The following is a 13,742-nucleotide window of genomic DNA, read 5'->3' on the forward strand; positions in this document are numbered from 1 at the left end:
CTTTTAATACATTTACACGTTTTTTCGAAATTTTCCCGAATTTCTCCGTCCTTGAACGTGTTGTAGCGGTAACACAACCACCTAACCTTTATGCACATCGCTGTCTACCAACCCGAGTTCACCACAGGATCAACTTAACCAACACTTTTTCGCCTTTTTCCATACCAGATCTCCAGTTGCTTTCTAGTTCACCTTTATCTCTCCCCATATATTTTTATCTTTCATTTTCATTTCAACCTCATGTTACACTTTCCTCCTTCTAATACCATGTCACCCTCACAACACCCCCACAATGACCCCATTAAGTTTTATTTACATTCCCTCCGCAAACATGCCTTCACCCTAGCCAGATTACGCTCGCATATTTTATTTTCTCAGGCTTGTCTGACATTTGGCATAACCCCCAAAGGCCTCACACTTAAAGTTCCCATCTCTGGCTGCAACCCTTCTTTCCATCAGTCCCTATACCAGTTCCAAACTGAACAGTCCATTGCCCTCACCCACCTAATCCTTCACCTACACATCAACTCACATCAACATCAACGCACCCGTCAACTCCTATCCTTAATAAAAGTCCTCAATCTTTCCTCACCCACATCCACACCGGCTATTCAGAGCATCCTCCTACAGGCCAACCGCAAATTAGAACAGCATGCCACCCTTCACCTCAAAAAACTATCCAATCTCCTGGTTTCCCACCTCCGGAAAGGCAACTCACTCACCCTTCACAACCTTTCTAGCAAACCTCAACCACCTCTCATTGCACACAAACCCAGTCTCTCCCATCTACTCAATCTCCCACTTCCAGCTCCACTCCCTCCAAAACCTCAAAATTCCAATCAACACAATCTGGTACCACAACACCCTAATTCAGTAGTTAAACTTTCCTCCAAACCTCTCTCCCAATCCGAAACCTCTGTCCTATCCAAAGGCCTCACCTTCAGCCCCACTCCCAGATTCAACCAAACAGCCCTCGTCAAAGATTTACTGCCCTACACTCGTACTCTCTGCTGGAAGTATCACTTTGCCACGAAGAAAAATGATCCTAATCCTACCCCTAATGATCCAACTCCCCAAGACACTATCCAAATTGAACCCTGCCTGGAACAGTTCCGTCCTCCGACACAGCGGGACCCACCTCCTCTTCCTCAAAATCACCCTCTCCAAACCTTCCAGGAATTTCTGACTTCCAGCCTTGCCTCTCAATCCTTCTTAAAAAACCTTAATCCTACTCGCAACATCACCACTGCTGAAGCCCAGGCTATCCGTGATCTGAAGGCTGACCGGTCCATCGTCATTCTTCCGGCGGACAAGGGTTCCACGACCGTGGTACTTGATCGTTGGGAGTATGTGGCTGAGGGACTGCGTCAGCTTTCAGACAACACCACATACAAAGTTTACCAAGGTAATCCCATTCCTGATGTCCAGGCAGAGCTTCAAGGAATCCTCAGAACCTTAGGCCCCCTACAAAACCTTTCACCTGACTCCATCAACCTCCTGACCCCACCGACACCCCGCACCCCTACCTTCTACCTTCTTCCTAAAATTCACTAACCCAATCATCCCGGCCGCCCCATTGTAGCTGGTTACCAAGCCCCCACAGAGCGTATCTCTGCCTACGTAGATCAACACCTTCAACCCATTACATGCTGTCTCCCATCCTTCATCAAAGACACCAACCACTTTCTCGAACGCCTGAAATCCTTACCCAATCTGTTACCCCCGGAAACCATCCTTGTAACCATTGATGCCACTTACTTATACACAAATATCCCGCACGTCCAGGGCCTCGCTGCGATGGAGCACTTCCTTTCACGCCGATCACCTGCCACCCTACCTAAAACCTCTTTCCTCATTACCTTAGCCAGCTTCATCCTGACCCACAACTTCTTCACTTTTGAAGACCAGACATACCAACAATTAAAGGGAACAGCCATGGGTACCAGGATGGCCCCTTCGTACACCAACCTCTTCATGGGTCACTTAGAGGAAGCCTTCTTGGTTACCCAGGCCTGCCAACCCAAAGTTTGGTACAGATTTATTGATGACATCTTCATGATCTGGACTCACAGTGAAGAAGAACTCCAGAATTTCCTCTCCAACCTCAACTCCTTTGGTTCCATCAGATTCACCTGGTCCTACTCCAAATCCCATGCCACTTTCCTTGATGTTGACCTCCACCTGTCCAACGGCCAGCTTCACAGGTCCGTCCACATCAAACCCACCAACAAGCAACAGTACCTCCATTACGACAGCTGCCACCCATTCCACATCAAACGGTACCTTCCCTACAGCGTAGGTCTTCGTGGCAAACGAATCTGCTCCAGTCCGGAATCCCTGAAGCATTACACCAACAACCTGACAACAGCTTTCGCATCCCGCAACTACCCTCCCGACCTGGTACAGAAGCAAATAACCAGAGCCACTTCCTCATCCTCTCAAACCCAGAACCTCCCACAGAAGAACCACAAAAGTGCCCCACTTGTGACAGGATACTTTCCGGGACTGGATCAGATTCTGAATGTGGCTCTCCAGCAGGGATACGACTTCCTCAAATCCTGCCCTGAAATGAGATCCATCCTTCATGAAATCCTCCCCACTCCACCAAGAGTGTCTTTCCGCCATCCACCTAACCTTTGTAACCTCTCCTTCCCTCTTTCGTGATGAGGCAACAGTTTGTTGCGAAAGCTTGAATTTTGTGTGTTTGTTTGTGTGTCTATCGACCTGCCAGCGCTTTCGTTTGGTAAGTCACATCATCTTTGTTTATAGCTCACATTAGTTTTATCTGTTTCATGTGTACTAATGCAAACATTTGCACAAAGAGTGATCTTTCTTAGTAACTCCAAGCAAAAATTGTACAATAACTTAATTTTCTGTGCCAGTTATATTCTAAATCAATATTAATTTTGCGGGTGTATCATTGTTTTCCGAAAGACTTCGCATCTAATGCTTTTATACTTGCCTCCATTTCAGTATAAAGCCTTCTGCAATGGAGTAAATCCTGCTGCTTTCTTAGATTTGGCTCTTTTCAAAAGTTTTTTTCTTGTCAATACCTTTATGTATAAATCTTTTGATGGACCTGGTGATGACATTTCCTAACAATTCTTCAAATTCTAAGCAACTTAAGTGTAACAACTCATGAAATCAGTCCTTTTCAGCTTTAATGTTACCATCAGTTTCCAATATTCATCAGATGATGAACAAATAGGAATAGTGTAAGAAAAGGCAGTAAATTTTTGACTGAGTGCCTGTTGTACCAGCATATTCTTTGTGTGTGACTTGTAGGAACAGTGACTGAAGTTTCATTGTATGCTTTGTAGTTCTTAATTGTATTTGGAAGCAAACGTGTGAATGGTGAAATTTTATCCAGTATGTTCTTTCAGTAGAAAGTACTCGTATAGCAGGACTGCAATAATATAATCTTACAGCTATGAAACCAACAAAGAGTGTTCTGCCTTTTTGTTAACTCACTGCCTGGAGTTATTGCTGTCAAATGATACTGTTAAAATTAACTGTATTCCTACTTCAAATTTTTACTTTGGTTTTTCTTACTACTTAACATTTTATTTTGGTGTATTTTTTATTTACTTGTAAACAGCACTGAAAATGTATAATATTTATCCTTTATTGCAGGGTTTTGCATACAGAAACATAGTGGATTTAATTTTATCCAATACTCACAGTTGATAGCATAACTAGATTGACTGTGCAAGAAGTGTAATCGACAATAACTTCAGTTTAAAATTTTCGTGCTTTATTGTGCTACAGGATAAGGGTAGACCTAGGATACGTCTGTATTGTTGTTAAAATTTTCCTGCTTTATTGTGCTACAGGATAAGGGTAGACCTAGGAAACATCTGTATTGTTGTTGTAAATTGTTGTAGCTGTGTTTAACAGCTCCAAGTGCTAGCTAATAGAAAGCACTGAAGCTGCACTCATTACAGATACTGAAACCCGGAGAGAAATTTAGTCGAGGTTTTTACCAAGGAGTTAATGGTTTTCAGAAAGGATTGATTAAATTCAGTTAGTGGTGGCATGTTTGTTGTTAGTAGTAGTAGTAGTAGTAGTAGTAGTAGTAGTTCAAGGTCATCTTTTAGTGAAATTGTAGGTAGCTGATTTGAGTTTGTATGGGTAGAGGTTATACTTGACAACTGGACTAAATTAATAATTGGTTTCTTTTACTTTAAATTGAAACAGTCACATTAAAACTTTTATGAGGAAGGCAAACCAACCTGTGTTTTATTGGCAGAACACTTAGAAGATGCACCCTAAGTCTGCACTGTGTGTGTGTATCTTTTTTTAAGAGTATTGTGCAGTATGGGATCCTTATCAGATAGGACTGATGGAGGGCATCAAAAACTTGCAGAGGATGGCAGTTTGTTTCGTATTATCATGAAATAGGGGAGCATGTGTCACGGATAAGATACAAGAGTTAGTGTGGAAATCATTAAAACAAAGGCATTTTTTGCTGTGGCAAGACTTTTCATGAAATTTCAATCACTAGCTGTCTCCTCCAAGTGTGAAAATATTTTGTTGACTTGTCATGTATGTAGGGAGAAATGACCATCATAATAAAACAAGAGAAATTGGGGCTCAGATACAAAGATTTAGGTATTCAATTTTACCATGTGCTATTTGAGAGTGAAGCAGTCCAGACGCAGTCTGGACAGTGATTTGATGAACCTTCTACCAAGCACTTAAATGTGAACTGCAGAGTAGTCTTGTGTATGTAGCTCTACTCAATGCAATTTTGCCCCTCTGAGTTAGTCAACAGATACAGTTCACTTGTAACACATTTTTTTTTTCTAATAAGTTCCAGTCATAGAAAAGTGTATTCCTTCACACTTTGTTAGTGTTGGGAACTGCTCTTGACAGTAGTACATGATTTTGTACCACAGTCAACTGATTTGGGCAATTTTACAATATTTCAACATTTCATGTTGTATGATTTGAAAGTGATTAGTGTTAGATCACACAATTTTAGAAAACAATACATAAAATGAATGTTGTATCAGATGTGGTTTATGATTTTGCTCCCGGTGTCTCATATTTTAAAATCTTACTAAAGTCCTTGAGATTCAGAGAACTCCTGTGGGTGAGCTGACCAAAAAACTAATACCTTCATCGGTAGGATACTTTGAAAATGCAAGCAGCTTCACAAAGAAGATTGCCTACAAAGCACTCGTGTCTGCCATCCTAGGATATTGCCCAAGTATGTGGGACCCATACCAAGAAGACTAACAGGGATATTGAATGTATACAAAGAATGACAGTCCAGCCTAAAAGAGCCATTTATAGTGTTTCAAGAAGTATCTTTAAGTGTACTACAACATCCTCATTATTGCTCCTGTAAGGATTGGGAATACAAGATTGCAGAAACAGAAATCGTACAAAACTCAGCTCACTCTTTTCGTCTGTGGGATGATCCAGAGTGCTGTAGACAATGAGGGCGTGGTTGAAACTGTTTCTTTAACTTCAAGGAGTCACTTGATACAGCACCACACTGTGATTTAGAGAACAAAATATGAGATTACTAAGAAGCATACCAGATTTGTGACTGGATTGAGGACATCCTTGCAGATAGAACGTAATGTGTTGTTCTTAATGGAACTAAACTGACAGATGTAAAGGTAATATCAGTGATATCCCAAGGAAGTGTGGTAGAGCCATTGATGATTACAATTTATATTCATGATCTTGTGGATAACATTGTATGCTCTGTGAGGCTATTCGTGGCTGATTCTGTTGTTCACAGGAAAGTTGCGACATTAGAAGACTGTAGGGAAATGCAGGAAGATTTCCGGAGGATTCACCTGAACGTAAATAAATGTAACACATTGCTCATAAATAGAAGAAGAAATCTACTAATGTGGGATTACACTGTTGGCAATCAGTCACTGGAAACAAAAATTGCTGTAAAATATGTAAGAGTAACCACCCGGAATGACCTAAATTGAGCACAGCACACATAACAAACTGCAGGAAAAGTAGATACTGGACTGAGATTCATTGGGGGAATGTTAAGAAAAAGTAATTCATCAATGAAAAAAATGCCTTTCAAAATACTTGTAAGACTAATTCTTGAGTATTGTAAACTATCTCGTATTCGTAATGGAATACTACACATGTACCCCGGGTAATGCTAAATGAACAAGAAGGAATAGGCTGCCAGACCAGATATTGGATTTACTGGCTACAAACATGCAGACAAATGGAAAGCAAAAAGTTTTAAAAAATGGACTTTTTCAGGACCAACTGATTAAAAGGATTGGCCCTTCAATCTGACTACGTCATTTAAACATAGAAGGCATTGGCTGAGCTAAAAGCGAGTACCTATCTAAACTCCTTGTAGATAATGATATTGACATAGTTCTAATTCAGGAAACACCTGCACGAACTACGGAAGACCTGTGTAAAAGAAGTAGGCTCCATGGCTACGATCTTATGGGTGCTACATATCACGGTGTGTACGGCGTTGCCACCAATGTAAAGAGCAATATTGAGCTTGCTCATCTCATTTCGACAAATACAGAAAACGAGATCCATTACGTCTCTACACAATTGGAGGAGACCATTATCAATAATATTTCCAAGCCACCAAAAGTGCCGTGGCCACTGGATGTTCTGCCAATTACTGCCCACCCGTCGATTTACACTGGGAATTTAATTGTCACCACGGTCACTGGAACTATGCATGTGACAATGAGTGTGATATTGCACTCAGTGACTAGGATGAAAATGAAAATATATACCTGGCTTATGATGCCAAGGATTTGGTAATTTTCGAATCATCCACTTGGTGAAGAGATGACAACCTGGAGCTCTGCTTTGTGTCCCGGGACTACAGAGGACACCCAGTGCCTGTATCCAGAGAAGTCTTGTGTAATTTCCCACAGAGCCAGCACAGGCCTGTAATCCTCGATAAGGAATGCTCTGTCCCAGAACCTAAAAACTACTCTTGATTCATTGGGGGCTGTTCTTACTGATGCTAAGAAGTTTATCCCTTTGGATACAGAAAGGAATATATAGCACGCCAGAATGAACATTGTGAACAACTTCATGAACAGTATAGCGGAACTGGTGACAGCAATATTGCAGACGACCTCCTCCAAATTCTTGATGCTGCTAGAACAGTTCGATGGTGTGAGATGGTAGAAAATGTAAACTTCAGATATTCAAGTAGAAAGGCGTAAGCTTGGCAGAGCCTCCAATAAACTCTAGTAGAAACCTGGTATTTCAGGTTACCAAATTTCTAACCATATAGTTATAACATCTAGATCATCCCATGACAAACAACACACTTCAAAAATAAAACAAGAACTCAAGTCTCTAAAAGCTCAGTGCCCAAACAAATCCAATTTCTCTTTACCATTTACACTGACTGAATTGGAGAGGCCTTGAAACAAACTAAACATGGTAAAGCTCCTAGTCTGGATAATACTCAACCACAATTTTTGATAAACATGGGTAAAGGTGGGAAAAAAAGGATGGTCCGCTTTATCTCCAACATCCTAAATAGTGTCTCACTGCCCAACGAGCTAAAGAGAACAAAAATAGTGGCAATTTTGAAACCAGGTAAACCAACTGACATCCTCAGAGTTTCAGACCAGTTTCTCTTTTGAGCTGTGCTTATAAACACTTGGAGAGGCTCATCTACAAAAGAATTAGCAGCTTCATTCTGGAACATATTCCAGCTGAGCAAGCGGGTTTCAGACCCCAGAGAAGCTGCTGCAACCAGGTACTGGCCCTAACAACTTTCATAGAGGCTGGTTTCCAAGAAAATGTGAAGACACCTGTCACGTTTATAGACCTAACCGCTGCATATGACACAGTCTGGAGAGTAGGGATGATGTACAAATTACTAAAAACACCATGATAAACAATACATATTTACATGCTTACTTGGAGAAAATGTGAGCAGTGAGAGGAAATTAAGTAATGGTCTACCAAGGGGCTCTGTCTTGGCCCCTCTATTATTCAGTCTATATATCCCTGATCTCCCCAATACCAGGTCAACAAAATTCTGCTACGCAGATGATATAGCTCGTGCTTGTAGAACCAAGGATCTGGGACGAGCAGAGGCAATTCTCACAGAAGATCTAGCTGTTATGAGCGCCTATTTTAGAAAGTGGCAACTTAAACCCAGTACAAGTAAAACTGAAGTATGTACAGTCCATCTGACAAAGAAGCAAGCTGATGTGGATCTCAGAGTGAAACTTAATGGAAACACTCTTTGTTGTAACGAATCCCCTAAGCACCTTGGTCTCACCATTGACCACACCTTTTCATATAGAAAACATCTAGAAAATAATGTTGCCAAGATAAAAAGTCATAACAATATTATTCAAAAATTGTGTGGAGTGACACGAGGAGCTTCAACAGATACCTTGTGAACATCATCCATTGTGCTCGTCTTCTCGGCAGCCGAGTATTGTGTCCAAGTATGAGTAAATAGCTGCCACACCAACTTGATCAATGTCCAGTTGAACGACACTATGCGGTTAATTACTATGGTAATCTGACCAACACCAATTTATTGGCTTCCTTTGCCAAACAACATCTATCCACCCGCAATCTGCAGAAGTGAGGTCTTGCTTGAGGAATACCACAAGCTACAGGAGAACATGTAATTACTCATACTGGAAGACATACCAAGTTTACAACAAAGTAAACTCGATTCAAGAAACTCACCATTACGACAAGCAGAATAGCTAGATGCCAGTAATACTGGAGTGAGAGACCTGTGGGATCAGAGCTGTCAACTTAGTGAAAATCCTGAAGAGCGTGAGTGGTTCCAAAATTATAACTGTGATACTGATGGCACAGAACTCTATAGAAAACTGTAGGTCAAATTGAACAGAGCTCGCACTGGGCATGGCCGATGTGCAAACTCTCTTTACAAATGAGGTGCTACAGAGTCTCTGATTTGTGACTATTGGGCTCCGAACCAGACAATTGAGCACGTTAGAGATGAATGCCCTTTGCGTTCCTACCAGGGAAACTGGAGCGACCTCAAAAAAAGCTGATGATACGGCTCTTACATGGATTAGGAACCTATATATTTACATTTAGTTAGTTTTATGTGTGGTTTTGTATTTTCATATTCCTGTTATATATAGTATTACTAATCCTGTATACCTGTAATTTTAAACTGCATGTGAGCGATAGGAATAAATAAATAAATTGCTCTTCAGTCTAGGACACTTACCAAGTGTCGTTAATAGAAGAGCTAAAGAAAATCCAACAAAAAGGGGTACATTTAGTCCCTGGATCATTTAGTCGGTGCAGGATAGTACATAACAGAGGGCTGTACTGTTGAAATTCCGAGAGCATGCAGGCTCCCCCTCTGCCCGCCCTCGGGGCCCCCTCTGCCCGCCCTCGGGGCCCCCTCTGCCCGCCCTCGGGGCCCCCTCTGCCCGTCCTCGGGGCCCCCTCTGCCCGTCCTCGGGGCCCCCTCTGCCCGCCCTCGGGGCCCCCTGTGCCCGCCCTCGGGGCCCCCTCTGACCGCCCTCGGGGCCCCCTCTGCCCGCCTTCGGGGCCCCCTCTGCCCGCCCTCGGCCCCCCTCTGGCCCACCCCCTCGGCCCCAACCACCAACAAGGATGATTGTATGGGTGCATTATCGTGATGCAAGAGGCATGAATTGTCTCTCCACATTTCAGGTCATTTAGTTCTCACATTTTCTCGCAGTCATCGCAACGCATTCTGGTAGCACCATCAATTAACAGTTTGTACCTGTGGTATTAATTCATGATGAACTAGTCCTCCAGAGTCAAAGAAAACTTGACATTTGGCCTGACATGATGAGCTTTTTTTGTCCTGGACAATCTTCCCCTACCCACTGTGAAGATTGAACCTTGGTCTCAACATCACAACCATCTACCCATGCCTCATCACCAGTTAAGATTCTTAAAGGAACATCTCATTTTCATTTGTGTGATACAAAAGCTCTTCACAGATTGTGAAGTGAAGGGCTTTCTGGTCTTGACTCGTGAACTGTGGGACAAGCTTTGCAATAACACAATTCATTCAAAGATTCTTGTCAGGATTTCATAACATGATCCAACATTCTTCAGCAATCTCTCTGATAGTCTTCAATTCCCACACACAATTTTGTTGATGTTCCTCATATGAGTGTCGTTGGTAAATGTCAAATGAGGGTCATCTTTAACTACCGTCTGGCCATTTTCAAACCATGTGAACCATTCGTAACACCGAATATGGTTTAAGCACTGATCACTGTAGGCTTTCTGCATTATTTGATGTGTCTGTGTAAAGGTTTTCTTAAGTTTCACACAAAATTTAATGCAGAAGTGTTGTTCCTCTAACTCTGCCATTTTGAAATTCGCAAACTGTGTGACAAATATCTCTATTCAGTCCAGTGCTAAACAATAGCTAACAGACATACAACAGTGAAATTTTTGGCAATTACACATTAGGCACTGGTGCAAAATTACGAATGTTCTGGCACTTTTTTAACAGACCTTGTATGTTGAGTTACTCTGTCTGGCATAGTTGCATTTTTTGTGAACATTATCTTCAGGTAATACAGCAGTCTAGATTTTACGAGTAATTGTTGTGTGTAATATGAGCATTTTAACTTTTATATTCACTAGATCATTTTAACTTTTATATTCACTAGATCATTTTAACTTCATTGACCCAAAGAGATAATTCACTTAAAAACACAATAAATTGAACATAATTACGGGTGTGTACTTACTTAAGGGGACGAAATATTTTATACTGCCAATAGGCATGTATAAGAACTATTCTAACTTAAAGAGCATGATAGAGGGATATGTTAGAGAAAGTTGTAACCACAGGTCAGGTCACTCAGACCCTAGGATGAGAGGAACTCAAATGTGCCGAGGATGAAGAGAAAGAAAGATGAAGCAGTAGGTGTCAAGGTGAGTAGGAAATGAAAGATGGTACATTGGTAATTGCAGAGCCTCAGAATGAGAAGAAAGATTAAGAGGGAGAGAAATAAAATTAAGGCTAAGAACTTTAAAGATGGGGTGTAATGCTCCTACTCACAATATAGACTAGAATTTAGTTAAAGTTTCAGTTAAAATATATTAATTATTTGCAATATCCGTATCTGCATCTTCATCAATACTCCGCAAGCCGCCTAATGGTGTATGACAGATGCTACTTCTGGTACCACTTTCTGAACCCTCTTCTGTGTTCCATTCAACAATGGCACGTGGGAAGAATGACTGTTGGTACACCCCTATATTATCTCTAATTTCTCGAATTTTCTTGTTGGGGTCATTTCGTAAGACGTATGTCACTTCTACTAGTTGTACCAGGTAAGGGTCCCTGTGTCTTGAGCAATACTCAAGAATTGGCTAACAAGTGTTTTGTAAGTCACTTCATACATGCGTGAGTTACCTTTCCTAAAATTCTGCCTATGAATTTCACTCTAGCATTTACTTAATACCTACCATTTGTTTTATGTGATCATTCCTCTTAAGGCTGCTCTGGATGGCCACTCTTAGATATTGTGATCCTATCACACTTCCTTGGGCTACTCCCGAAATCACCATTACATCTGTTGATCTTTCAGTTTTGTTCCATTAAGAGTGACATAATGAGTTCTCTCTGCAGGAAAGTCCTGACTCCAATCGCAAATCTGTACCAACACATGCTAAGCTCATATTTTTTTCACTAAATGGCAATACAGGACTGTGCCAGGTGCCATCCTGAAGTTAGGCACATGACACCAAATTGAGTGCTGATGTCTACAGCCCTGTGGATCTCATGGAGGAAGAGAGTGAGCTGAGTTTCCTAAGATCTCTGTTTTCTATTCTTCACTGCTGAAACAAAATATGTACACTATACAGTTTTTTTAGATCTAAGTCTGTGATAGTATGTAACACATTATTGACACACACAAGTCTGTTCAGTCTACATGGTAACTCCATAACATATTTTTATTTACTAACACACGAAGGAATTTGACATTTTGCAGTGTCCAATTTTTTGTCCATATAGCATTTTTCACTTATACATTGTACTGATTGTTTTGTGGTGTAATGAACAGTTTCTGGTTTTGCAAAGCTTAATTTCAAATTATTATTTTTGACCCTTGCTTCCACTTCCCCAACTGTCTGCTCAGTGCAATGGATTAAGCCTTCATCAGTTTTACAGCAGACTATTGCTATTGAGTCATTTGCATAAAGGATGGTATCTAACTGAACCTGGCATGTCGTATCATTGATGTAATACAAAAATAGTATATTTTTATGGAACCACTGCATATTACTAAGCTTTTTTTATAGTGTTACATGTAGTGTACTACTGTTTCCAAACCTTTGTGGTTTCCTTAAGAAGCTACAAAATTTGGCAGCTCTCACTTAGGGAGATGAGTGTCTTGCACCTGTTACAGCATTTGCTTATCACTAATGCTGCAATTTTAGGAGATGAATATTTCTCCCTTCATGATGAAGAGGAAAATAAGAGTGTTTCACCTATAGCATTACACTGAAGAATCAGTAACAATAATTGAAAATAATAAATTCTATATTTACCCTTTCCATTGCGCTCTTATTATCAGAGGGAATAGAAAAATTGCCGAGAATTCTTCCGAGTTGTGTGGCTGTGGTCCATAGTACTCTTCTATCCATGACGTTTCATCAAAAACTACGTTGGACCATCTTCGGAGCTGTCCAACATAGCTTTCGACAAAATCTCAGGGATACAAGAGTTCCATGGACCACCACCATACAACCTGGAAGAATTCTCAGCAGCTGAAACATCCGGCTTCATTGTATCAATAGAAAAATTCCTGACGCTAGGAGGTGGATGGTCATTGCCCACTTTTTCCATTTAGTTTTTTCTTTCTCACTTTTTTTACCTGATGCTACTAGACAAAGCCTGCACATCTATGACAAGATTGTCTCTTTGCAAGTACTGTCTTTCTGCTTGGTTTAAATTTCTTGTTTCACATCGCCTCATTCTTTGTAATTCAGGTAATATCGAAGTCACTATGAGTTGTATTTTGCGTTATTATGTTATGATGTATTGTATTCATTTGTAAATTTTCATATGTCTGTCCAAGATATTTCTACTAAACTGAAGTAACTCTGGTTTATGTATCGTTTGTTTAATTCTCACACTTACAAGCAGCTCAAAATCCAAACATGTTTTGCACATGATTAAATGAATGTGCATTAGTTCAGGATGGTGATTGATGTTATGTGATCTCCCAATGAAGCTAAATGAGCTTCATTTTTTAACTTGGTTTTTTGTTGATGTTTTAAAGTTGTTATTGAAGCAGTTAACTAAATTACAAGAATATTATTTTATATTTCAGAATTCAGGAAAGGGCACAGCATTTCCTGCAGTTATGTCAACATCAAAGCTGTCAGGAAATAAGAGGGGCTCAAGTTCCACGCAGAGCCAAAATCATCACAGTTCTTCCAGTAGTAGGTAAGTGGTGGATTTCTTCCTTGATCACTGTACCTGTAATATGTATGAGCCAGTTAATAGCTTGTAGTTGTTTTATGCATTAGGTGTTAATACAATGATCTGTTGAAGAAGATTAGACCACCATTGCATATTTAGATTATTTTACTAGAGAATGGCTTTGTAATTAGAATATCATGGAGCACACTGAAAGAAAGTGACAAACAAATATAGTTTCCAAGGACCATACCAGAATAGAGTAGCACTTAAAAAAAGTTGCATTGATGACTGTTGGAAATGACATACAGAATCAGATGAAATGCAGTGATGAAAA

At 40.6% G+C, this 13,742-nt stretch overlaps 1 protein-coding gene across 1 annotated transcript in view; it reads left to right on the forward strand.

The window, feature by feature from the left end:
- Window positions 1–13,742, forward strand: part of LOC126262284 (rho guanine nucleotide exchange factor 18) — a 628,397-nt gene that overhangs the window by 392,235 nt on the left and 222,420 nt on the right. The window contains exon 13 of the mRNA XM_049958802.1: window positions 13,317–13,432. Within this exon, the coding sequence (XP_049814759.1) occupies window positions 13,317–13,432 (116 nt within the window). The remainder of the gene's footprint in view (window positions 1–13,316; window positions 13,433–13,742) is intronic.

Source organism: Schistocerca nitens, chromosome 6, assembly GCF_023898315.1.
Source record: "Schistocerca nitens isolate TAMUIC-IGC-003100 chromosome 6, iqSchNite1.1, whole genome shotgun sequence".
NCBI classification, from domain to species: Eukaryota; Metazoa; Arthropoda; class Insecta; order Orthoptera; family Acrididae; genus Schistocerca; species Schistocerca nitens.